Below are 27,167 nucleotides of genomic sequence, written 5' to 3' on the forward strand. Positions count from 1 at the left end.
ACTTCTTTAAGAAATTATAAATCAGACTTACAAAAATATGGATTTAAAGTTAATTTATAGTTAAGGAGTTACTTTTGATGAGGTTTTTGCATAATCAGAAATATGATTGAGACACATTTTGCAGGTTTTTGGGGAACAGAGGATTAGATGTAGCTTATATAATCATTTATTTCTGGGAGCTGTACTTTGGCAAAATAACAAGTACAAAGAAATAAATGGCAGAAATTGGGAGGGGAAAATTTTATTCTTCTAAAAAAGTACTTTTTATAAATAGGAAAACTCTGAGGTAATAGAAAGTCTTTCCTAATTAAAAACTGCAATTTGCTTCCCTAGAAATGAATGTGCTTCTTGATAGTTACATGTGATATAAAGTAAAATTATTAGTTGCTAGCATCAATATCATCATGACCTTACGTAGGATTATTTACAGAATAAAACATTGGGGCACTGCTTGGCATTGGAGAGCAGATGGTGAACTTTTGTATATTCTTTTATAGTTGTTGTTATTATTTTCCTTTCCTTTTCTGTTCTATGAAAGGGTACTTATCTCAACCTGTGAGTTTTACCTTTTGGCTGATTCTCTGCTTCATTCCACTGGAGGCAGTGAGCAAGTGGTTATATGGAGTTTTAGCTTCCAGACCCAGTTAAACCAATGGCAGAATTCTTTGTCTCTTCTTTAATCACAGAATACTGCAAAGACACCTTTTGGGATGTTCAGGGAAATTGCACCCTGAGGTGCAAAAGGCCCAGAAAACTGTTCTGCAAAGCTTCTATAAGATAATTAGAATAAGATAATAACTTTTAGTAAGATAATTCTTTGACTCAGAAATTGTTGAATCTTTATTATCAAGCAAGTATTATTTCATTAGCACTTAGTAACATCTGAAAAGGACCACTGAAAATAACTTCATTCACAGGTGATGAAAATATCCCAGGAACCTCACAGACCTGCTCCTTTAAGATAGTTTTATAAGCATCTTTTCTTGGTTCCTCTTGACAAGTATCTTGGCTTTCTGGCAGGATCTGTTACAACTGCAACAGAACTTCTTCACTGAGATTCCCCCATTTTTACAATTTTTTTCTTTTTTTTTTAAACTTGGCCAGGCAGAAAGTTGTTTTTCAGCTAGGCTGTCTAGTTGCCATCTTGCTTAACAGTATTGAGAGCAAATAAACTCAACCCCTCCTAATCTCTCCTGGCCTTTTTTCAGCACCTCGTGCTTCAGGCTGAGTGCCACAGGATTGTGGCAAACTTTCTGTTTGCTCATGTCAGAAAATGTTTCACTACTCTGTCACTTGCTGGGCCTTGCAGTTCACACATCTTTTGGAGTCATTTGATGTCACTGGGAGCAAGTTTGCTCTTGGTGAGACATCTGTCCTGGGTAAACTCCAGAGCTGAGACACTGCATTATTCATTCAGACAGAGTTGATAATAATCCCGTAGTGACATTTGAAGCCTTGCAGGTTTATTTTTCTACTTATTTTGTACTTTAATATCATATTGCAGTGGGTGGAGCCTGGGAATCTTACCAGAATGTTGCAGTCACTTTCCTTGTTTCCCATGCTGTATGACAACCTGCAGGTTGCATTCAGCACACTGTTAGTCACTCTTCAGCTACTCAATGACCTTGTCACTTCTACAGAAGAGGATGCAGTCCTTTTTCCCATGCTGTGCATCCTGATTTGAGGCAACAGTCTCCTCTTCTGATGCTCCCAACACAGGCAGGATTTTTAAGAATTCTGTAGCATTAAGTACTAAACATATTTAGTTACCAGTAGTTGATCAGGAGAAGCTACAAGTTTTGTTAATAATACCCTTGTGCTTAACAAAAAGCTGTTTAATGCATTTTCCAACACCAATAGTTGAGATAATGACTTCCTGAATACTTGGGGAAAGATATTTTCAAATTAAATTTATTTTGAAAAGAGAATACTCTTGAACAAATGTACAATTTTATTACCTAAATTAGTATCATAACTGTTAGCAAGAGAAAGGAGATTTAAATTAGCTAATTGGCTAGCATGATTTAAAATGCAAAGATTTGGAATAAAGCTAACAGCCAATAACTGCCCAAATCTCTTTACAAAAATGAACTCAACAGGAAAAATGGATCCCTTTAAAATGTGAGGAAATGTCTGCTGTGGTTTGATGTGTTTTATTCTCTTCCCATGTGTTCCAACCTTAGTGAAAAAAACTAATAGAAAGGTACATCTAAAGAAAATATATTTTATTCTGACACACGTAATTTAAATAAATCCCAACCACAAAACTAAGATATTTGAAAAATCCAAGTTAACAAGTAGAATTTAAAGGGAACAGAAAATTTTATTTCTGGGAGAAACATAATTCATTGAAAATCAGGACATCCATGCAGAATATAATTTCCAAGGAGGGCCCACTAGTACTTTTTCCAAACCACCTCTTTATATCACAAACATAAGGTCCAATATAATCCTTTAATTTTAAATGTGAAAGCATACTGGGGGAAGATACGTCCTGACCTTAGACATGGACATTGATGTGTTTGCTTTCCTTCTCAAGTGTATATACATAAAGATGGCACAAACTAATAACAGGACCAGTACAGCTGAGGTTCTGTGTTATATTCTAGATGGCCAGACTTGTTTGTGGGAGGAAATAAGGGCAGTACTTAAAGCCAAATACATCTTTAATATGTTGATTTTGAAGTCAATGTCACCTGATGCTGCCACCAAGTAACTGGTGAAACCCCAAAAACTTTTGCTTGGTTATAGCTAGTTTCCTTGAAATGTGAGGTCCTGAAGACATGGAGTTTTGTGTCTGGGAGGAGATTGTCCTGACTGTGAGCAAACTATTATGTGAAAAAATTAATAGTTTTTTTCACTTTCTGCTGTAGTTTTCTGCAACTCATTGAAAAGCAGAACACAACCTTAATAAAACAGTATGACTATTCAAACAGAATGAGTTATCTGGGCAACAAAAAAGTCATTCACATAGTTGCCTGGACTAAAGACAGTATTTTTGAGGACAGAGCAAGCTAAAAGCAGCTTCATGTTGCTAACTCTGGTCTAATGACATGTTAGACCTGGTGCTGCACTTAAACAACAATGTGTTTAACTGAATGTTTCATCCTTTCAAAATATAGATTTTTTATCAATATTCTATATTTCCTCAGTGGTACAGCTCAGCTCCTGTGTTCTTTTACCTTAAGCTTTTACAGAGCACAAATCTAATAAAGTCATTCTTTGTACTGGAACCAGACTAGACTAATAAACAGTAAATATTCTCTGACTACAGACATGGCAGTGTTGAATGAGCAGCCTTAAGGTGCACTGGGACTGTCAGCTGCCAACAGCTACACAGCAACTCCACAGCTTTGTAAGATCTTGATATTGTGGATTTATAGAACAGATTTACAATTAAGAAATATCTAATTGTCAGGTTTAACTCTGTGCAGAAGGCTGTAATTGTTTAATTAACAGTCATAGATTTATTGACATTCACTCTTATTGTCTGGTAGACTTTGAGAGAGAAAAGCAGTGTAAGACATTGGTGTCTCAGCAGACTAACTGCATGAGCAGAAGCTTAGAAAGCTTCTGGGACTGTTTAGCCTGTGGAAGAGAAGGGTTGGAGGGATCCTTAATCCATAAATGGGAGAGGAAGAAGAAGACTTGATCAGAAAATGGGAGGGAATGCAGTGGCTCCCTGGGAAAGGATGCAAGTCAATGGACACAAACTGAAAGACAAAAAAATCCACGCAAACATAAGGAAACGCGATTGTCAGCGTGGTCAAACACCTTAGCAGGCTGCTCAGGGAGGTCATGAATTCTCCATTCTTGGAGATACTCAAAACTCATGTGGCCTTGGCTTTGGGCAGCTGGCTCAGGAGGGGCCTGCCCGGGCAGGGGGTTGGACGGGATGACCTCCTGAGCTCCTGCCAACCACAGTTCCTGAGATGGGTGTGACAAGGGAAGGAATGCTTCCTCCCCACATAAGCACTTCTGCAAAATATTTATGATAAAACACAATTCAAAGCTATTAACTGGTCATATATGAAGCATTGTTCCCTAATAGGTGGCAGTTAGTCAAAAGGTACGTCGAAAATTTTTTAACTGTTTGATTTCTGTCAACTTCTTCATGCGCGTCTCTCGAGAAACCCGATGGGGCACAGCAGGACGCTGCGAGCCGGGATCCTCCCGCGCCGGCCCCGCAGCCCGGTGTGAGTCCCCTCAGGCACGGCAGCCCCCTCACGGGGCCGCGGGGCTGCCCCAAGCCGCCGCGCCGCCTTCCTCCGACCCTGCGCCCGCGCCGGGCCGGGGCTGCCTGCCCGCCCTCCCCGAAGGAGGCGGCGCAGCCCGCAGCCCGCATCCTCCGCGGAGGCCGCGGCGGCGCCGGCAGGGGGAAGCGGCACTCTCCTCCCCGCTCCCCTCCCCTCCGCTTCTCTTCTCTCCTCCTTTCTGCTCACCCCGCTCGTCCCTCCTCCCTGCCGGTGCTGGCGGCGGCTCCTCCTCCGCGTGTGACCCGGTGCCGCATGTGAGCGGGGAGGAGGAGGGACCGCGCGGCGCGGATCCTACTGTGGCGGCGGCAGGAGCGGGAGCCAGCGTGCGGTGTCCCCCCGCCTCATCGCTGGGCCCCGCCGGCGCTCCCCATGCCCGTGTGGTGCTGCCGCTGTTCCCTGACCGGTCACTTCAGGTGAGGCGGCGCCGGGGGGCGGTGGGGCGGCGCGGGAGCCGGGCCGCGGGGCGGCGGGCGGGGGCGGTGCGGGCAGGACGGGGACACCGGCTGGGTGCGGCCTCCGCGGGACTGCGGCGGCGAGCGCGGCGCCGCCGGCTCCGCACGGCCCCGCCGAGCAAGGTATGGCGGCGGCGGGGCCCGGGCGGGCGCGCCGTGACCTTGGGCAGCGCCGAGGCGCAGCCGGGCCGGGGGCAGCCCGCGGCCGCTGATGCTCGGTGTCGCTCCGGGCTTCGCAGCGCTGCACCGCCGGGGATGCCGGCCCCGAGGGGCACCGCTCCGCCCGCTTACCTGAACGAAATCCAACAGTCTGTCTGTGGTGAATTCTCTTCTCGAAGTGTCAGGTTAAGACCAAATTCAGATGCCTATTATATAACGAGTTTTCTGTTAACCGCCCACCACAATCCGTTTCTTCCTTTCTATTTTTTTTTCTTTTTTTTTTTTTCCTGAAAGTACGCAGTATATTCTAGCATCTTTCAAAACGGCTACCTGGAAAAGGTACCATTTATTTTAAAAACCTGCAACAAATTACGCGTTGTTATCAAATTATTATTATTAGCTTTTTCAAATGGGAGAAAAACTGTTATGTGTATGCTGTGTTTTTTCTCTTAATGGGTTAAAAAGAAAAAGGCAAAACCATGAAGGCACATTTTTGCATATGTTTAGAAGCTGGGTGATTGACAGAATGTAATTCCGTATTTGAGTGACCAGTATAAGATAAATTAGGCTCTAGTGTTGGAACTGACTCATCTTGTGCCCACTTGCATGTCTGAAGGACTAGAGCCGTAGGTGATTGTGCCGAGTCCCCACCACTGCAAAGCTGTCTACCATGAGGTTTATCAAGATAAAAACTGCTGGTACTTGGTGGCTTTCAGTGCTGCTCAGAGGTTAGGAAGGTGGTGGCCCCTAACTTCAGATCTTGCTTGGTTCTGGTATGATGTTCTTGCAAAGGAAGTACATGCTGCTGACAACACTCCTTCGTATGCACTGCATTTTGTGTGCAGGTATTCCGGTGCAAAGAACAAGAAACTGCACATTGTGTGCAGATGTTCCTGTGCAAAATCACCAGTTTGGTAATTTGTAATGCACTAAGCTGCTAGAAGCAACATTTTTATTGTTAAAAGATTCTTCTACAGCATTGTGCATATATCTCTTAAAAGAAGTTTTGAAATGTATCTTTCCATCAAGCACAGCAAGTATAGTAAAGCCACACTAAAGCAGGCATGCTCCCCTGTCTTTTGCCTGTCTTTTGCAAAACATAAGGTAGTATGCCTTTGCCAACTTTGAGCAATGGCTGGAAAATAAAACAGTCTACCTGCTCCTTTCTAAATGCAGCGGTGAAAAAAATCAGTGTGATAATGTGTTAGTTGTCTGCAAGAGTTAATGTGCAGCTGTAATCAAACAGTTAGCAAATAATTTGCCTTTTTTTTTTTTTTTTCTTGTTGTACTGCAGGGAATAGTGATATCAAGTACTTTCCAAAATAAGTGCAAGCTCAGAATATCTCCCCACCCTTTTTAACAATGCCATCAGAGAGATGGATTCCAGATTGTGCTACTGCTGTTGTTACTGCAGGGCTCTGTCTCCAGTTTACTTCAGACTTCCCCACTGAGGAAAGGCTTTTGAAACAGAATCTTGGGTGCTGTGGGAGTTGAGGCAGTACATGGTTTACGTGGCTTCTTGAAGGCTCTGGGAATTGGATCAGCATCTTACAGTTTTGATCCTGTGTGGAAAATAATTGCTGAAATGCTAGAATAGCTTTAAGATATGCAAAGTCTTAGGAAATAGATAAGAGTAGTTTTATTTATTCTTGATAATTACCATGTTTATAAAGAGAAAATTTTTTTAGAAATTTTTCTAGAAAAATACCCCCTTGTTGATACAGGTATTTTTGATGAAAAATTGGTTGTGCTTACTTCACAAAAGACTTTACAAAATAACTGCAGTAACAGACTGTTTTTAATTTGACTCTGTCTTTCTAGCTAGACTGATAGTTTGTGTGCTTCTTCAATGACCTGGAAAGGTTTCAGAAAGGACTCCTAAATAATTAAATAGAAAACATTATAAGACAAGTCTTTGTATTCTAGAAGCACATCTGCATGGTGAAGAGTTACAAGAGAAACTTAAGTGTATTTTTCAGAGAAAGAACTGAAAAATCTAGGAAAATGGCCAGCAGTGAAAGCAGTCTGCTGTACAGGAGCTGACCTGACTACATGGCAAATCCTTCTGTAAAAACTTTTAATAGTGGTAGAATGGGTTATGTTTAGGGCTTAAAGGGATCACTTCACAAGGATCCATCCTCACACCACTGCCAGCTTTAACCAGCCTCGCTTCTCTCTGAATGCAAATTTGTTGAGGTGAAGTCCTGTGTGCTGTTCAGCCAGCAGGAAGGGATATGAACGCTGCTGTTGTACCTTAGCTGCTCCTTCAGGCTTTGTCTGGCCTTAATGTTGTTAATTGGCTAGGCAGTGTGTATCTCCTGATTTGATAAGGATAATGAGGAATGAATTCTACTGTGTGTGGGATGAAAATAATGCTTGTGGCTATACTTTGGCTTTGTATAAACTGAGATTAGAAATCTGCACTTCTGCAGAGCCATCTGTGCTTTTTTGTTATCCTTCTGTAGACTTGCTAGGAGAAAGTAGTTTTAAAAAATCTTCTGTTAGAAAAGCTGTGCTGAAGAGTAAAATTGTGTAGATTAGATAAAACATATCTGTTTTCGTCTCAATTTCACCAGTTTCATAGCTTTTAAAGTAAAGCATCAAAAGCGACTATTTTTGAAGAGACTGTTCTGACAACAGTTCACTGTTTCATTTTAGTTTTCTCCCATCTGTCCTTCTTAATTAGAACTTACAGCAGCACTGAAACCGAAGGACAGCTTTTGAATTCCTTTGTTCAGTACTTTGGTGACAGTCTTGGGAGGAAGATTAAAAGAATGCCTTTAATTGAAGAAACTGTTCTGCCTGGGGACTCCCTTCTTACCCTGCCTGTAGTAATAATAGGTGAGTTTTTTGCCTTTTTAAAGATTCACTGTCACTGTCATTGCCTTTATTGACCTGCTGCATGAAATAATTTATCAATAAATAACTAATGCTTAGAACCCTTACAGTGAAGATCTTATTAGAGTAATACAGTTGTTATAATTAACAACAGTATCATTATAATATGTTAAGGGATTTGTTGGAGTATATTTGAATTTAAATTGTGCTTTGAAAAAATCAGCTGTGTTATTTAGCAGCAGATATGGGAGTATTAACAGAAGAACTGTATTGATTCTAGTGTTGATAACATATGTTTTGATTAATGTGATATGTCTATTTCTGTATGCATGGAGGTTGTCAGTGATACACCAGTAGAAATCTGTGGGGTCATGTCAAGAGTGAAAAGCATAATGTGTGCTCTGTGTTGGTTAGGTGCTAACCTGTCATTAATTGCCTCTTTCTCTGTTGCATCCATCACTAATACCTAAATATTCTTCCACCTTTTTCAAAATGGATCCATCTCAATTTGGCTAGTTTTAAAAAATAAATTGTAGTCTTGATTGAACACTTAAGGGTTTGTACTTGTAAAATGACAGGGTAACAGAGGGAGGAGGCTCCATAGGTACACAGCTTAATTGAGAGCGCCAGCAGAATATGTATTGGGCCAAGCTTTTTCAACAACAGCTGATCGCCAGCTCGTTCTTGCCATGACTTCATGAGGGAATAAAGAAAAGATTTGAAGTAAAGAAGGTTTTCAATAATCAAGTCCAAAGCTGTTGGGACTAGAGCAAGTACCTACCTGTAAACAAGCAAAGATTTTGGAGGTTGATGTTGGAACATAATTGTGTTCACAGTGTCTCCACAACATTGAAAGACTGGTATTTGCACAGTGCCTGTTCTCAAAGATCTCTTTATGACAGTTTAAAATAGTGCTCATGGAGCAGACTTAGGTGTGTGTGACAGATGTGAATCACTTGATGAGTTCTGCATCACAGTTGAAGAGAACGGTGTCCTGGCATTTCATCAGTCTTAGTATAGGTTTGTCATATGGTTTATGATTCAGTTTCCACTGTTTAGTTTTGCAAAATGCATTATGCAAATACCTGTGCTCAATGCTTACTTTATCTAGAGCACCTTTCTAGGTGCCGACACCAAACACAGCTGCCTTGACCACTTCTCCATCATCAAAATGCTTCTTCACAAATATATTTGAGACACCTTGCAAGCTGATCTTCTCCACTGACAGCCTATTATCACTGAAGAGCCTTTGAAGGGTTCTAAAATGATTTGATAATGTAGTAGAGGAGTATGAAAATAGTTGTCATCCCCCCTGCCCCCCATATATGAACACACTCTCTACTGGTTTAATAACTTCTGTGCAGTAGCTGTGTACCTGTGTTGGGAAGAAACAGATATATTCCATCAGGGTTGAACAAGTTCATGCTGAAACTCCTAAGTTTAGAATGTGTTCTGTGCTAAACATTTTTATCTTCTGCACTAGTTTTGATCATTACTATGTGGAACATTGTCACTTCTTAGCCAAATAACAAGGCTTTTATGATACTTGGAGTTGAATATTTGCTTTAAATTTAGACACATAATGTAAAGGTAATTGTACTACAGTTTGCTGTTGATCAAGAGAAGATTTTGCTGATATTCAAACAAACTTCCAACTCCTTCTTAAATGAACAGGACCATGGGGTTTCTGATTATATTCATTGTACAACTAAAGTTTGTGTAATAGTAGTATCTCTTAATTGCAGTCAGAGATCTTATCGAAGGCACTGTGTGCAAATAAAAAACAAAATTTGTCATTTCAAAAAGACTTTTTTCTCTTTTCCCAAGAATTTTCTGAAAAAAGCATAGCAAGTCTAATTGCAGACTTCGCAGCTGAGCCTTCATCCTATGTGTTCTTAACAGCATATCCTCAAGGGATTTCCTTTCCCTTGAATTCAGTCTGCTTAAAGAATAGGAGCTGGGTTTGGATCAGCTCTCTGGATGGTCCCAGAAAAGTTCAGGGAACTCAGTGACTCAGTAATTCACCTTAACATCACATAATCTCTAGGTTGGAAGAGACCTTCAAGATCATTGAGTCCAGCTCATGCCCCCACACCTCAACTAAACCATGGCAATGAGTGCCACATCCAGTCTTTTTTTAAACACATCCAGGGATGATGACTCCACCACCTCCCTGGGCCAGCCATTCCACTACTTTGTCACTCTTTCCCTAATATCCAACCTGTATTTCTCTTGGTGCAGCTTTAGACTTGTCTTCAGGTTCTGTCAGTTGCTGCCTGGAGAAAGAGACCAACCCCCACCTGGCCACAGCCGCCTTCCAGGAGGTTTTAGAGAGCAATAAGTTCACCTCTGAGTCTCCTTTTCTCCAGGCTAAACAACCCCAGCTCCCTCAGTCATTCCTCACAGGGCTTGTGTTCACAGCCCCTCACCGGTCTCGTTGCTCTTCTCTGGACGCACTCAAGTGTCTCAAACTCCTTCCCAAACTGAGGGGCCAGAACTGGACACAGCACTCAAGGTGTGGCCTCACCAGTGCTGAGTACAAGGGAAGAGTGACCTCCCTGCTCCTGCTGGCCACACTGCTGCTGATACAGGCCAGGTGCCATTGGCCTTCTTGGCCATCTGGGCACACTGCTGGACTTCACCTCAACAAATTTGCATTCAGAGAGGTGAGGCTGGTTAAAGTTGGCAGCGGTGTGAGGATGGATCCTTGTGAAGTGATCCCTTTAAGCCCTAGACATAACCCATCCATCCCATCCTCAGTAATTTCCTTGGGCCTTGCCAGTCTTTGTTTGGGTGACATTTGTTAACCTTTTACTTCTTTTAGCCTTATCTGGGAGGAATGCTCTTTAGCATGGCATCCTTGGCTATGGCATACATTTTCCTCTTTCCATTGTGGATGAGCTTTCTTTATATCCCAGTGGAAAAATAAAGTTAGCTGTGCAATTATAAAAACATTAAAAATTCTTAATGCATTCATGTTATAATTCTAAAAACAATTAAGAATTTACTCAGCCATGGAAATGCTTGTGAATTATTGGCATGATTAAAGTGTTTTCGTCATTTCATTTGATTTTGTTAAGGATGGTTTCTCTGTAATGCTGCAGTTCTCTCTCACATCCATTTCATGGCAAATGGGTGTCAGGAGGGGCTTGCATCTTCTTTAAGCTTTAAATTCCTAGACTGAAGCATATCCAGCTATCTTATGTTGATCTGTTTGTGAGAGGGCAGAACAGTGTAAGAGTAAGGAAGATCTTTCTCACTGTCTTTAGATTCTTTAGATGATTTCCTGTAGCCTATGACTGTGACCAATGTATGTGCACAGAATTGTAATAAAGTATGGGATATTCTGCCACTGGGGACCAGGTGAGTATAGCCTGGTGAAAGAGGAAAAAGAGATCCAATGTATGAAGAAACTGGGAATGAACAGGGCCTCAGCAAAGTAATGGGGGATTTAGGACTGAGGAATCAGGAAAGGGAGGAGAGACAGGCATTGGAGAAATGTGATTGTTAACAGGTGATGAAAATAGTATGTGCAAAGGTGATGGTGAAAAGAAAATTACCTGTGAATTCTTAACATCAAGAGATGAAATGGTTAGAAGTAAGAACAAACATCCAACAATGCCTGCTATATTAAAGTATGAATGAATTAATAACTTAAACCCAGAATTTGCAGTGTGTGCTAAATACCATGTGTCCAAACAAAAACAAAGTACTTGCAAGTGCCTCATTAGGAGAACACTGTGCTTTTCATTCAGCTAATGAGTAAGAGGAGCTATAGAAATAACAACACATAGCCACATATTTAAATTTTGTATCATAGCACATACTTTTCTGATTTCTCTTTCTGTAACTTTTGATGTCTGAGTTTGCAATATGAATATTACTTCTGTATTTGCATGTGATAAATATGGTCCCCTACTTTGTTTAATACTGTCAAATAAATAGAAATGTTTACCTTATGGTAATGTTTTGGTCCCATCTATCTCATACTTTTAATAACATTTTAAAAATAATTGTCTATTAAAATTGTGGCAATACACATAGACAAATTGAAAATTCTACAAAGCTGGTAAAAGTTTTTGACTTGATACTCTTCCTGAACAAAGAGTGTGGACTTACATGAGTTTCTTTTTCTCTACCACTTACCCACAGGAGGTCTGAGGTCACTTAGCTTTTATGCTGCTGTTTTGCGGTATCTGTAACTTCTATTCTTTCAGTCTTAAGCTTTCTGCTTCTCTTCCCTTTATTTTATCTACAGACCTGAAGAGAATATAATCCAGATTGTCTTTCTGCTCTGTGTTGCACAGTGCCTGTGGGAATGCAAAGTTGTAAGATGGCAATAATATTCAGTTTTCACTGTGACTGACAGGCAGGCCATTAGCTGTCAGGCCATTTTCACACAATAGTGAATTTGACATAGTAAATTAGGGAACTTCTTTATATGCATTTTGCTTCCTGATGTAAAAGTCAGGCTTGTTTCTCTTTAACTTAAAAAAAAAATTTGCTCTCTTTATTTGGAGGATGGTCCTTGTAAAAGCTCTATTTTACTGCAAAGTTTATAAGCTGCTTTGAAATCAAGACAGTCTGGCATTATACTACTTCATTATTATTTTGGTTGCTGTATATTTAGTGATTAACAAAGTGTAGATTATAAACATTTTTACTAAAGCAGCTAAAACAGTAAATTTTTTCTTTAACAGGAAATGGACCTTCAGGAATTTGCCTTTCTTACCTGCTCTCTGGATACAGGCCATATTTGTCTCCTGAAGCTATACACCCAAACCCCATTCTACATACAAAATTAGAAGAAGCTCGACATCTTTCCATTGTTGACCAAGTAAGCTTTGGTTGCCTTCTTGTCTAGCTCTCTTCCTACTGTAAGAATTAGTGCATTAAGAAGTTATTTTGTTATTCTGTTAATTTAAATAGAATCAATTCATGACCATTAGATCCAAACCTGGACTGTGTAGTGTTGTTTGTGGCTCTTGAAGGCTTTTAGTTTGTGGTGTTTTTTGGTTTTCCAGTCTGCTCTTTTGTGTGTTCTTACTACTTGCCAGGAGTGTATTAGCATGACTTGGTCAGTGGCTGATGCAGAAATTCCAGTTGTCATGTCCTGGGATGTTTGGGCACTATCACCAAGGAACACATGCTGCTAACATACACAAAGTACACATAGTTCAAGTTAAAATATTCTTAAATACTACAATTCTTACTAAGATTTCATTTTTAGTTGTACTGGGGACATATATCCTCTATAAACACAATCCATTTTTCTTTTTGGAACAGTATGCATCCTTCAGTGTTTGTGTTGTATTGATAGTTGCTCTTGTGCTGTAGTTGTTAACCATGTATACGTCCAATTTCTCTGTCTGGTTTGATTAGTTAATTCTTCTCCAGTGTTTTTCTTTCCACTTGTCCATTGGTTTGCCATGTTAACACTGTTTTCCACTCACCTCATTGTATTCCTGATGGATTACTGACAATGTTATCATTGTATTGCCTTTGTGACTAATTTATTTGAAATACAAACATGGATTTATATTTGTAGGGGGTAAATAGGAGTTTGTTTGGCTTTGGATTTTGGAGGGTGTTTTTATTTCAGTGCTGTGCTATTTGCATGTAATGTTTACTATATGTCTCAAGGGCTTTTTCTTTTGCAGGAGAGTGGGTTGCCTAAGTTTTGGCTACAGATGTTTCATGTACTTCATCCTCTCCCAACCCCCTGATATTTTGACTAATTAGGAAGCTAAGCTGTACTGACTTTGTCAGCAACAATTGGTCTTATGTCTTTTGCAATTATTGCAATTTTTAGAACAAGACTGGTTAAGAGATGCTGAAATGTGAACTTCACAAAGTTCTAGAAATTTTTCTCAACATTACCTGCTGTGTAAAATAATCCTAGTTTTACTTTTAAAAATAATGCTTATTTTATCTTCATTGTTTTAAGATATAATACAGTTAGTGTTGGAGCTAGCTAAGAGCTGTCAAAAGAGCCTTTTGTACTTGATGTTTAAAGCCTAATATTTTTAGAATCCAATTTTGCATTATCAAAATGGGGGTCCTAGAAATATTAGCAGTCCTTTGTTAGAAGCAGTCTGCTGTCTGTAAATATAAATGTTACTAAGTTGCTCTGATCTCTATTTGTCCACATACTTCTTTGTTCTACAAATACTGACTTGCCCCAGAATTGCTGTTATTAACATGTAATTTTGAAATGAGTGAGATGTACTATTCAGAGTTACAAAGAACTGAATCATAGCAGTTATTTCTGAAAAGTGTTTTGATAGAATCTCTACATTAAATACTTTTACCTCAAATGCAGTTTGAATTGTGTTTTCTGTTGCAATTCAACTTCTGCACATCAGAATAGCATGATGAACATTAAAATTTTAAAATTTGTCATCCTTCAGGATCTGGAGTACCTGTCAGAAGGCCTGGAAGGACGCTCCTCAAACCCAGTTGCAGTGCTTTTTGATACATTGCTTCACCCTGATGCTGACTTTGGCTATGACTACCCACCTGTTCTGCACTGGAAGTTAGAACAGCATAATTATATTCCCCACATAGTGCTTGGAAAAGGACCACCTGGCGGGGCTTGGCACGTGAGTAAAAATTTCATCTCACTCCTAGAGTAACTTGATAATTGTGAATTTTGGGATTTTTTTTACTGCCTTACTCTAGGGCTGTTTAAGATGGTATCCCAGTTGCAGTTTCAGCTGCTCATTAGCAAAGCCCGAGTGGGGATATGAGAAAGGAAGGAAGAAGTTGCCTTTTACTTGGCTGTTTGTGACCATGAGTGCTGTCTTATATTACCAGGTTTTTTGTTAGTTCACATTTAATGAATTATAATGAAGAGTATTTTCTGTAACTATTTTTTCTTGTCTGTATTGCTTCCAGGTGCTTTTATACACAATCTTAAATTTTGGTGTCTTTATATGATACTGCTTTCACATGTTTTGTGTTTCCTTCCTCTTTTGTATTTCAAATAACTTGCTTCTAGTTTCCCTTTCACATGTTCTCTCTTCACCTTCTTTATTAGCTCATGTGGTTGCTTATTATCTAAGTGTAACACAGAAGCAGTTCTTCAGTTCTTCATTTAATGTCCTGGTTTTTATGTTGTATTCTGGTATTTTGTTGCTCTACAACGAGAAAAGCTTCATTGGTTTTTACATTTGAATTTTTTTTTTTAATTATATTCTACATTTGAATTGAAATTTGAATTTGAAATGTGTCTGATCATGCATCTTCATATTTTCTCCATAGTCCATGGAGGGCTCTATGCTAACCATCAGTTTTGGAGACTGGATGGAATTGCCTGGCCTCAGCTTTAAGGAGTGGGCAGCTAGCAAACGCAGGTAAAGATACTGCAGAATCCATTTGGGAATCCTAGTGTCTATAAAAATCCAGAGAATTGGAAAATATTCAAACTTCACTGTTCACAGGAGGGCTTCTTGTTTAGTTTGTTAAATTGTTTGATGGCACTGGAAATTCTTCTGCTGTGTGTAATCTGATGGGAAAAAAACTGGACAATGGTCAGGCAGAATAATTGCTGGTGAGTGCACGGAAAGCAAATGCACAGGCAGTGGTGTGTTCCAGCAGCATTTCAGAAAGAGGCACTTGCTGAAAGCAGTTCTGATCAGAGGTGAGGGAAGATGGAGGAAGGAATTTCAAATCCACTGAAGGAGGTATTGCAAATTCCTCTTTCAACAGCCATGCCGCTGAAGTTGCTGCGCACACCAGCTTTCTTGCAATTCAGGAAGTTACATATTTCAGCATTTGCTTTTACAGGCAAAGCTGCAGCATCTGAAATCTATGAATTTTAATTTTAAGAGAATAATTCAGTATTTCTGTGTTAATTTCTAGCAATGAGTTTCTTGAAAAAACACGAGAAGAAAAGTTAATCTTGTGCAAGCTCACTCAAATTTAGCCAATACTTCAGTTCATAAAGGCCTGTGTCAGCAGATGAACCTAGGAATACTCTACATGAGCTTTTTCTAAAATTTAAAATTTTTTTACTTTGTTCTAGCAAAATTAAAGGAAGTTGGTTTTGTAACATGTATGGGAAAAGAAGAAGTACAGTTACTTGAGCATATGTCTTTAAGGGCAGACTGTTAGAAGTGAGGAAACTGTAGCTTTGTTCTTTAATCCTTTTCTTAGATAACCACAGCAATCTTGCTTCCTTGCCTAACTGAAATCCCATAAGCTGCTTATTATCTGAAGCTCTGTATTATAGTTTTCAACAATGCTAAAACCAGAAATGCTGACCTGTTACACTACAATTAAACAAGCTTATTTAAAAGGATTGATGATAATGTAAAATTCTAGTTATGTAGAATAGTTTCCTAAGTTTCCTTTCAGGAGGTGTCACGCTGTCATGTTATTCTCTTCCAATAAATATCTAATGAGGATTTCCAGAGTAGTAACCTGAGCATTTAAAAGAACATGTGCTATTATATTGTTAGTCTAAGAAAATGAATAACCTGATTATTTGTAAATATGATTTTAAGGTTAATTTAGTGGCAATGCTTATGTTCACTACAGTTTGTTTTGCCCTTTTCCTAGAGCTTACTTCTAAAGAAGCAGCAAAATTCATGCAACTGTTCCAAATAATTACACTGTCAGCTATTTTTCTTATAAATGACACTGCAATAATCACGAGAAAAGCCCAGATGTAATAGCAGGGTTGCAGTGCTAAAATGGTTTTTATTGAACACTTGAACCTCCCAATCCTGTTTACATAGTTGCATTAACACTCTATGTCATGTTTGCTTTGCTCATTTATGTGACATGGAACTACTTCATTTGATACTTAGTGAACTTAACCTTACCCAAGGGAGAAGTCTTTTGTAAAGTATAATGACTAAGTTCCAGTAACATATTGAACCTAGAGTTTCAAAATTAGCACTTAACTATGACATTTAATTAATTAGATCATAAGTAAGTGTATTCTCACGGGGTACAAATTTAGCCAATACTGTATTGTTGATAGTTGTGATGTTAAACTTTGTAAACCACTTCCACATGGAACTGCCGTGATACTCCGGAGCTTTGTTACACCTAATTTCTTAATCACCATAGCAATTTTGATGGTATAGTCACTTAAAACTAGGTTTAAAAAGTTAGCTGGTCTTGTGTATCAAGAGAACAAGTAAATCAAATGCCTTTAAAGATGCTGAACTCAGTGTCATTTACACTGAGCAGATTCATTCCTCATAAACTTGACCTGTCATGTGGTATATCATATCTGATATTCAAATTACCAATAAGGTCTATTTATTAACCAGAACCATTCAATTTTCTTTCAGAAATATAAAGAGTGATCGAGTAATGCCAGAGGAAATAGCTTGTTATTATAAACACTATGTTAAAGTCATGGGCCTCCAAAAGAATTTCAGAGACAATGTTTACATAACATCAGTGTCCAGGCTTTACCGAGAAAAGGATGATGAAGGCAGGAGTCACCAAAATGAAGATATTTCAACACAGCATTTGGAAATGGAAGATGGACAGAAATCACTTATTAAGAGAAACTGGGAAGTCAGAGGTTATCAGCGAGCAACAGATGGCTCTCATGTGCCCTTCTGCCTCTTTGCTGAGAATGTGGCTCTTGCAACTGGAACCTTTGATTCTCCTGGCCGACTGCAAGTTGAAGGAGAAGACTTTCCTTTTGTCCTCCATTCCATGTCTGACTTTGGAGCCGCAATCAGCAAAGGAAAGTTACGTGGGAAGGCAGACCCTGTGTTGATTGTGGGTGCTGGACTAACAGCAGCTGATGCAGTACTATGTGCCTATAACAACAACATCCCAGTAGTCCATGTGTTTCGTAGAAGAGTTACCGATACAAGCCTAATTTTCAAACAGTTACCTAAAAAGCTTTACCCTGAATACCATAAGGTCTATCACATGATGTGTACTCAGTCTCATACCGTGGACTCTAACCAACATTCTGCTTACACTAGTTTCCCTGAACACAATGTACTTTCCTTCAAGCCTGAGATGAAGTGTGTTCTTCAGAGTGCCTCTGGACTGAAGAAAATTTTGAAGTTTTCTGTAGCATTAGTTCTGATAGGTTCTCACCCAAATCTTTTCTTTTTAAAGGACCAAGGACATAGCATAGGTCATCACTCTAATCAGCCCATCACATGCAAGGGGAATCCTATAGAGATTGATCCGTACACTTACGAATGCACTAAAGAAGCCAACCTCTTTGCTTTAGGGCCTCTGGTGGGAGACAACTTTGTACGGTTTTTAAAGGGAGGTGCCCTGGGCATTGCACGATGCTTGGCAATAAGGCAAAAGAAGAAACATGAATTGATTGAAAGTGAGGATGGAGGAGGTGAGGGGGTACCATAAACGAGACATTAGAAACTCTCACATCCGGGATTACAGATGTAGTCTTGACAGAAAACTCACTGGCAGCAAAAGTTGATAGCAGTCACATTTCTGTTGTGTACAAGTAACCTGCGCTTGTATTGCTTGGTAAAGGATGCTGATATTACGATACTTCACTCTTTAAAAATACAAAAAATTGATCTGCTATTTCAACTGATCTCAACTGGAATTGCTTCCAGATAAACAGAAAATGAGACTAACTTATCTTGGCCTGCCTGTCTGTCATCTCTTGCTCAACTATAAGAGCAGACTTCGTCTGTGAAAGGCAATGCCTACCAGAGTGGTTTCACGTTTTAGTGTCAAATGTGACATGAATACTCTTACCATGAAATTGAAATAACTTCTAAAAGCAGAAAGCTTATTTTGTACAAAGGGATTCTTTGTCCCAAAGCGAATTTGGAGCCTTCTGCTTGAAACAAGGATTTTATTTATTTGCCACAGTAATACTTGGAATGAGCACTTAGTAAAATGGTTTCTGCTATAAGAAGGACTTCTTATAAGCAAGAAGTATTCCTCAACAGTTTTAAATTATCCTGGTAATTGGAATAAAAGAATAAGCATTCCCATTTAATCTTTAATGATTTGACACAACACAATCCATTAATGTTTCTTCACACTATGCCTAGACTTGGGTGAGTGCCCAAAGACTAACATGAGATGTTCCCCTGCAGTGATATGTACATTTCTGAGAATTCGCATTAACATAAACAATAAAGTACTGATGTAAGTGCTCTTATTACAGTGTCAATATCATGAATATCTAGTGTACTACTGAAAAATTAGGTACATAAGAAAATTAAGGGGGTTTTGCTTCCAAGCTCAGGAAGACTGAATGGGATCACTTGGCTGATGAAGGTGGGTTGGGTGATAGATATTCTCCCATTTGACCAAAAATTGGTTCTCTTTTTTTTCTACAGCAACACATGATAGTAAAATATTTTAACCTGCAGTTTTTGAAACTTGAGAAAGGCTTATATCTTACAGACAGCTAAAAAACAAACCAATCTCAAAAAAACCATGCAATAGTACCTTTAAATCTTAAAGCTTCTAATGAAAGACAAAGACTTCACTTGTACCTACCTCTGAATCCAAGTTTCATCATTCCACTCCATAATGTAAGACCTAGATATCATTTGCTGGGTTTTACAGCATTTAGTTCAACTAAACACACTTGTACTTTATTTACCATCATGAGGTTAAGTTAGGAAAGTGAATTCCCAGAACTCTCAATAGACAAAAGTGATTGGTCTTAACTGTTTCTTTACCAGTCTTTTCATTTGGGTCCAATATGATGGAAAAGGTGAAATTTTTCTGTTTGGGTTTTTTTTGTGCTCAAGAATGCTGTGTTAGTTTCAAGTATTCTGTTTGTGTGATTAAAAATCTCCATATTGGACTTCAGCAGATTTTAAAAAGGAAGTTAGGCTTTATGAAACTGCTAGTGGTTGCTGGTTTCCCATCTGCCTTAACTTTCATAAATGGTAGATAGCTATATTCAATAAATGCCTGTTTTCTGTGCCTACTGAATTACAGGGTTCTGTGGCTACTGCAGGTCTTTATGCATCTGAATAAGTTACTCAGAATTTGGACATAGAAGTTGAAAAGGTAAAGGATGCAAGGATTAAAATTACTATTTTCAGTGGAAGTCCAAAATAATTTATGATATTACGCTACTTCTAATAATAAATCTTAGTCTAGAGCCACTTAATAGCATAAACACAAACAAAGGAGCATTTCTATCAATTTCTGCATTGCCCACAAGGTTGGCTTTAGCCATGTATTGTCAATACTAGTTAAGGTACTTTTTTATACTGATATTGAGCTGATTTTAATTCCACTAAAGTCTAAGCTTGTTTCTTTTCATATTTTAATTGATTCTACTGTGTATATAGAAACCAATTCTAAGCCTGTGATACCTAATAATTTTAACTGTTGTTAAGTGTTAAATACTTGATTATAGAATTTTATTGCAGTTCAGTTATTGGGAACACATTTGCACTGTGATTTAATTTCCTGCAACTCTGTATCGATATAAATGTCCAAATACAACACATGGCATGTTACTGCTTTTTCATAAAATCACAGGAGACATTTAAAATGCCAACATAAAAGCAATTTACTTCGCAGTTATTTTGCAAAAGGGGGAAAAAACTTCAGCCCCTTTTCTAGCCTCAGCTGCTGCAGCGACTCACAAGCTCTCTGTATTGTAGTGACAATTTTGTAGCAGAGATTTTTTACCTATTCTTACTCAAGTATCTTTCACTGCAATCTTACAGCACCTTGAGGTTTAATTGCTTTTTTTTTTCCCATCAATCTTGCCATTATTTTTGAGATAAAAAGTTGCGTGTGAGACTCCCTAGCTGGGCAGAGAAATCTCAGTGGTCATGTTTATTAAGCCAGTGTAAAAATACTTTTTTCAACCAAAACTTTGCTGAAAGATCACCTTGTGTCTTCTAGGAATTGCTAAATTTCAAGCTGTAGCTAGACTTTTTCATTTTCACCTTTCTGATTTCTCTCTTTCTGAGAGAAATTTCTGTTTCTATTATGTTTAGTATTTTGAGGAACTAGGTGATAGGAAAGGTTGGGGTTTGCCTTAAGATAGTTTTACCTACTGCATTTATTGTGAATGAAACTTTTAAACATTGTGTATTTTAAAAGGGTACTTAGTACTTAAGATTTATCACAAAAATGCAGACAGGAAGAACATAATTTTTTAGCTGAAGTAAGTTAATTTGGATTTACAGATTTTTTAAAGCTGTGTTAACCCATACTGTGTATTTTCTAATAGGCTAGTGGAAAACCAGCTTTTACACTTGGGTTTGGTTCTTAATGCTGTGAATGTGTCTTGTTAAATTATTGCTAGGAGTATTCCAAGGAGTGCCCAGATGCTGAACTGGGAGTAAGATTTTTCCTACTAGATTTTCCTAACAATCTCTTTCCAGTACCTCTTCTGACTGAATTGTACTTACAACTGTTTCCACAAAGGAGTAAGCCTGTTTCACCCAAGTAAGTAAACACAGGGATTCTTTCTGCAAGTAATCCAGAGAGAGTGGTGACAACACCACCGAATTCTCTCTCTCAGGAAAGTGCTTTGTCTTGGACTAGAAGCCTGAGCTTGCCAGTGACTGCATGAAAAGAGTATGGCTCCCAGGAACAGTGGTTATGCACTGAGAAAGGGACAACAAAGTGTATCCCACAGCTCCAGGTCCCTCCTCCTTGTCATAGGGAATTCGTGTATTTTACTTCCAGCCTAGTGGATGTAGGCAACTTCTTTTTAGTAATTTCATAGAGGGATGTTTGCATAATGAAAAATATTCATTTTGTAGAAGGAGGTGGCTATATCTTTCTTTCTCTCACAGCACAAGAACTGAGAAGAAGGCTAGTGCCAGAAGTCCAGGGTATTTACTCAAAGCTGGAGGAAATCAAACTAAAACCTCAACTTTGAGACAGGCCTGACCTGCATAGCCAGTTGAAAGGCCATTTTTAGGCCAAATGCTCTTAAGAGAATGAAAGGGAGTAAAATTTGCAAACTTGCAGTGAGTCTTCACAGCTGACAAGTGATGGCCAGTGAGGGATGATGGGAGGAAAGCTGTGAAGAACGTGTGCAGTATAAAGTGCAGATGTACAGGTGCTGAAGTGCCAATGGACTGGGGGTGTCTCATCCTCCTGGGGGGAGATGTGGGGCTGTGACAAGAGCTCTGCACAGGAGCTGTTCATCCAACACCCAGCCTGGGATTTGTATCATGTGAGAAATTGTCTTTGCTGACGAAGCTGTAGGACCGGATCAGCGATGTGGAGTGCCAAGAGATAAGGTTTTGTTAGTCTGCTACCATATTTTGTACTTCTGAGAAGCAAGGAAGTATCTTCTTGTAATAACAGGATCTTGACAGTGCTCCCACACCTTTCTAAACAGGAAGAGGTAGCACACATTTGCTTTAAAGGCAGCTGATTTTATTACTGTACATATAGTAATGATTTAATTTTGAGTAATGGAATCAAAAATGCCAAAAGGTTTATACTGTTACATCTTAATTTAGATGATCCATTAGAACCTTACAATAACAATGTTCTGTCCTAATTTTTGGGTTCTTACTTTAGAGTGAGAGCAAGAGAGGAGCATTCAATAGATGTGAGAGCTTGTTGTATAAATATTTTCCGCATTTCTCCTTGCCCAACCTGAAAGAAAAGTCTTGTTTGAAATAACTATAAGAATTGATTTTACTTAGCAGAAAGAATGGAAATTGAAGCATCTTTGACAGAAAAAGAAAGGATTTGGTGACATTAGGGGTACAAACCTGAAGTGAGGAATTATAAACAGCTCTTTTTCTGAAACAGTATTTTTGGGAATGTAGTACACTGGGAGTTTCAGTTTAATTTAATTTTGAAGCTTGAATTGCATAAAGAATTATGTGGTCAAGGATGAATTTGGTGTAAAGAGCGAGGATTATAGGCAAGGGGGAAAGCATTTCTAGTGTTATTTAGTAGCTATGGCGAATCTAAGTGATGTTTTAAAGATGGTTTTGTCTACAGAAAGTGGAACATTTCAGGTCAAGCATACCTTGAACGAGTTCATATTATATCTTTCTGCATGTTAGGTAATTTTCTAACTGATAATTTTGTACTTTTGGGGCATCATAAACCAACTCTTAAAACCTAGGTGTAATCAGATGTCATCAAAACCAGGAAACAACTTGTTCTGAAGACTAAGTAACTCTAATTTGCACCTTCCTTCTCCATCTCTATTCTGAGATCACTGGCAATATGTACCAGCCTACAGTGGATGCTTCAATAAACTGTCCCTAGACACCCTCTGTAGACTTACATGCCAGCATAAAGAAAATTAACAATTAGGTTTGCTATGTATTCACAGAATATTATAGAATCCTGGCATTTTTTAGGTTGTCCTTTAACTAGATATATGAATATTTTTCATTGGTTTGGATGCTAGGACCAGCTGCTATATGAACAGTGAGCTATTGTTTGAGAACTGATCCTGCTACCTTACATCTCCCTGGCACAATTTACTGAGTCAATACTCTGACCTTGCCCATTTCTGTTAGACCTGCTACGCTGGTTGTGTGCTGGAATTTCAGTCTGAAATTACATAAAGGACTGTATTCACCTACCAATGTTTGCTCACACACAATGCCCCTGGAATGGAGATATGTGTAAATATAATTTCTTTGTGTGTGGCAGTGCCAGTTCTCATTTTTTGCTGGAGTATGCTTGCATCATTTTTTTTTAAGATGAGCAATGTAAACACATACAGAACATTTTCTGTAAGCAACTTGTGAGCAAAACCTCTTTTGATTAGATGATAAATATTCCTGTGGTTTGCATTCTAGGCTTGTTTTATCTTAATGTGTGAAAACTGATTACAGACTGAAGGCAAAAAAATTAAAATAGTGTCACCTAGAAGTCAGTTATTTTGATTTTGAGAAGTAGGGAACTCAAGTCAAATGAAAGATCAAACTGCAGAGGAAAAGGCATTCAGAGAGCTGCAGTGTTCTGAATGAGGGAGAAGATGTTTTGCATGGATCTGGTACTGAAACCAATGACTGACAGATTCCAGTAGTAAAAGCTGCAGCAGAGCAGAACAGGCAGAGCGAGCGCTAAAGCAAGTGGTAGAGAGAGTTGCTAGTCAGGGATATCTGATTTTGTGTAGCATTCTTGTAACTATCTCACTGGAATGTGGTGATGGCAAATCAGAGATGGCAAGAGGAAGAGGGGGGAATAATGGTAAGGAAGAGGGATCATTTTTTGGCACATTTGGCTTCAATTCTAATGAGATACCAGAACAAACTGAACACAATTGGAATTTGAAAATCAAGCAAAACTGTTTGGGAATTTGTGACTCAAACCAGATGTGGCCAAATGCAACTGAGGATTGATTCAAGAAAGGGAAAAGAACAAGAGAAGAGGGTGCAAGACTCCCTCCAGTTTTATGGGAGAGGGAAACAGGAAAAACATGGACTGAGAAATCATTTGTATAAGATGGACTGGAGCAAGATGGGGAGTGGATTAGAGGTAGGTCTACAGTAGAAGCTTCAGCTACTGTCTCAGTTAGGATTTAATGTGGAATAGAGCCTATCATATCAGGAATGAAGGCAAGGAAGGGACTTGGCATTTCAGAGGCAGGTGATGGGGAGGTGGCTGGATGGAGGAACTCAAGCTGACTGCAAATACAGTTTCCACATATAGGAACTGCTGTAATGACAAAGGAGAGGGCAGCCATGACGCACAACCGCCACCATTCTGGGAGAAGATGGGGGAGTTAAGGGTAGGAGAAAAAAGGACAGACTCATAGATGTGAATGGACAGAAATAGAAATCACACTTCTACAGTGTGAATATCGTGGTAGTCTTCAAAAAAACCCAAACCTGTAGCTTCCCCAGCTGATGTAGAAAGTGAGAAGTCAGCTGAAATTGGTGTGAGTTAAACTGAAAACGAAACACGTTTTTATGCAGGGCTACAGCACCTTTCCACAGTTTTATTAGTACCTAGAGTGATTCAAACTGCTTTGAACTGTTTTTATCAGCTAAACTGCTGAATGCAAGACTGTATGTTAAGAGCCTTGCTAATAAAAAGTTTATTTACTTTATATATTGTGTGCATCTTCTTCCTGTAAGCAGCATGATCCGAAGTATTAAGTGTTACCAAAAAAAAACAAACAAACAAACCCTCAAACTTGGTTACACACAAAAACTGTAAGAAATGAGACCTGAAATTTCTGTTTAGATGTATTTTTAAGGTGAAGAACATAACTTTGTCAAAAAGGTGAGTATACTTGCAGACCATCAGTGTGGCAGATGAAAGAAACCTTCGATATCCTCTCAGATTTTTTGAACTTTTTTTAACCTTCTAAAGAAAAGCAGAACCAACCAAGCTCTCCCAGGAACTGAATGGTTGAAACCAGAGAGCACAAGCTGCACAGTGAAAATAGAGCATACAGCAAAATTTCTGAACTGCAAGATGCAAAGTTGATTGCCCTTGCTTGTGCTCACAACCTTTGCCTTATCTATAAAAATGCCTCAACCCATGAGCTTTCCATCCTTCTCTTTTCCGATTCTGTGATTCTCCCATCCGCTGGGGAGTGTGTGAGTGGCTGCCTGGGGTTTAGCTGGCTAATGTAGGGTTAGCCTACAACAGTATGTTCTAACCATAAAGGAAATTCCAGGTGAAGTTAATGCACTAGCTCCAGGGATAAGGCAGATATTGATCTAATTTACCGGAAATTGAAATTTATTGGATCATGTTATGGACACAATTATGGTAATTGGACACAATTATGTCCTCCACCATCTACCTCAAAAACTTCAGTAACAGAAGGCCAAACCATTAAGCCAACAAGCACATTTCCTCTAAAGTATTGAGGTGAAAATCATGACAAAAAATAAGTTAAAATGGAAGGAAGACTTCAGAATAATGAATAGGACTTATAACATGAATTTGGTGTTACAATTAAAGCCATGGTTCAGGGGTTTGTACATCTAAGCTTTTTAAGTCAAGCCTAAATTCATATTGAAATAGCAGAAGCTCAGGTGCACTTATGTGCAGGCTTTTCATCAACTAGACAGCAGCAGAAACTGGATTGCAAACCAAACTATATCACCTTCTAGACACCCTCAAGTGGAAATCCTCAGAATATTCTGAGCTGAAAGGGAATCACAACTCTTAAAGACTAAATTTAAAAAAAAAAAGTATCAGAGCTGGTTAATTCAGCTGTCTGGGAAACTGGATTTGAAGAGCCCTAAACCATAAAATATGTACAAGAGTGCTCTCAGCTATGCCACCAGGGTTGCTTGAGCCCCTAGCAGATTGCAGTCTGAGCAGCAAAGGACTAAGTCTTTACTTTGTTGTAGAAGGCCCCTGTACATTGCATGTCTTGTCCCAGAAATTCTCCAGCTGTTTTTTACAACTGTAAATACAACCTTTCTGAAGAATCTTGGAAAATCTTGTTCATTGATACTCTGCTATCCAAACTATTAGTTTGAATTTAGTAACAACAATCCAGAATGTCAGCAGTCTAGAAGAACTGTTGGATCAGTAGGTCCTCAGCCGGAAAACCTGGAAATTTTCACAGCGACAGCAGAAAAACTCACCTGAGGATAGAACAGTCAGTACATCTCCTCCAGAAAGAATTTCAACTGCTTAAGAACTGTTTAAGTATTTTGAAAGGTGTTTGGTGGATAAGATTTGATGTGCCCTGATGCAAACACTCTCACAGCTTTTGTGGAGCCCAGAAGTATTGAGCTGCACTTTCTGTATCACTCTGGACACTGCTGACCAGCAAGAAGATACCAAGACAGACCCAAGAAAACATTGGCTTTGGAAGGCCAAATATTTTATGCAAGTTGCAACCATGATGACTTCAGCACATTTGCTATCCTGACATGCACAGATCTCACAATGCTGCTCCTCAGATCTGATACACAACGGAGCGGCTTCAAATGGGGCAGCTCATGCTGATGGTATGCTCAGAGCTCTTGGCAGAGGGAGTGATTCTGTTTGTGTCAATTCAATTACATCAACCAGATTACTTCCTCACATGAGGAAGGTGATCCTCTCCCTTGAAATAGGTTGCAATAGAGCTACTGTCCATCTTAATCTGTATGTGATATCTGTCCATCATAATCCGTATGTGAGACAGACTTCATACACCTGAGCAGGAAGTCTGGAAAGTTTTTCTCACTGTACTTCCTGGGTAATCTCAGGAATTGCAATTCTCAGATCATTAAGATGAGCTCTCCTAATCCACAAACAGGTAATTGTTTCACAGCTTTCCCTGTCAATCAAACTATTTTGAAGACTGTATTTTTACACAGTGATGTTTACACAGTTGCAAAAAGTGTCTCATGGCTATGAGACAAAGAAATGGGTCATATAACTCCAAATGAAGTGTAACAGCTGTTTAAGACTTTGTCTGGCTTGGAAGTAAGTTTTAACAAATGAACATTCAACCACACTGATTTAAAAGTGCAAATTAAAATATGTTTAAGCAAGAGAAAAAGAAGCTGGTTTTTTCAGTTCCAAGATATTCTGTACCAGTAACAATAGCATATGCTCTATAAAA

The 27,167-nt window shown here is 39.1% G+C and overlaps 1 protein-coding gene across 1 annotated transcript; it reads left to right on the plus strand.

The window, feature by feature from the left end:
* Positions 1-4,391: 4,391 nt before the first annotated feature.
* Positions 4,392-24,695, plus strand: OSGIN2 (oxidative stress induced growth inhibitor family member 2). The gene is made up of 6 exons (XM_030236044.2): positions 4,392-4,669; positions 7,554-7,708; positions 12,406-12,542; positions 14,116-14,307; positions 14,969-15,060; positions 17,011-24,695. The coding sequence occupies exons 1-6, from the start codon at positions 4,626-4,628 to the stop codon at positions 18,056-18,058; spliced, it is 1,668 nt and encodes a 555-aa protein (XP_030091904.1). The 5' UTR covers positions 4,392-4,625; the 3' UTR covers positions 18,059-24,695.
* The last annotated feature ends 2,472 nt before the right edge of the window (positions 24,696-27,167 follow it).

The sequence above is a fragment of the Serinus canaria genome, chromosome 2, assembly GCF_022539315.1.
Source record: "Serinus canaria isolate serCan28SL12 chromosome 2, serCan2020, whole genome shotgun sequence".
Taxonomy (NCBI): domain Eukaryota; kingdom Metazoa; phylum Chordata; class Aves; order Passeriformes; family Fringillidae; genus Serinus; species Serinus canaria.

What these genes read in the sequence shown, in the direction of transcription:
- OSGIN2 (XM_030236044.2), top strand. Translation starts at nt 4,626, where the DNA reads ATGCCCGTGTGGTGCTGCCGCTGTTCCCTGACCGGTCACTTCAG. An exon ending in CCTGCCTGTAGTAATAATAG is followed by an intron (nt 7,709 to 12,405) that starts GTGAGTTTTTTG and finishes TTTCTTTAACAG; the next exon opens with GAAATGGACCTTCAGGAATT. An exon ending in ATCTTTCCATTGTTGACCAA is followed by an intron (nt 12,543 to 14,115) that starts GTAAGCTTTGGT and finishes GTCATCCTTCAG; the next exon opens with GATCTGGAGTACCTGTCAGA.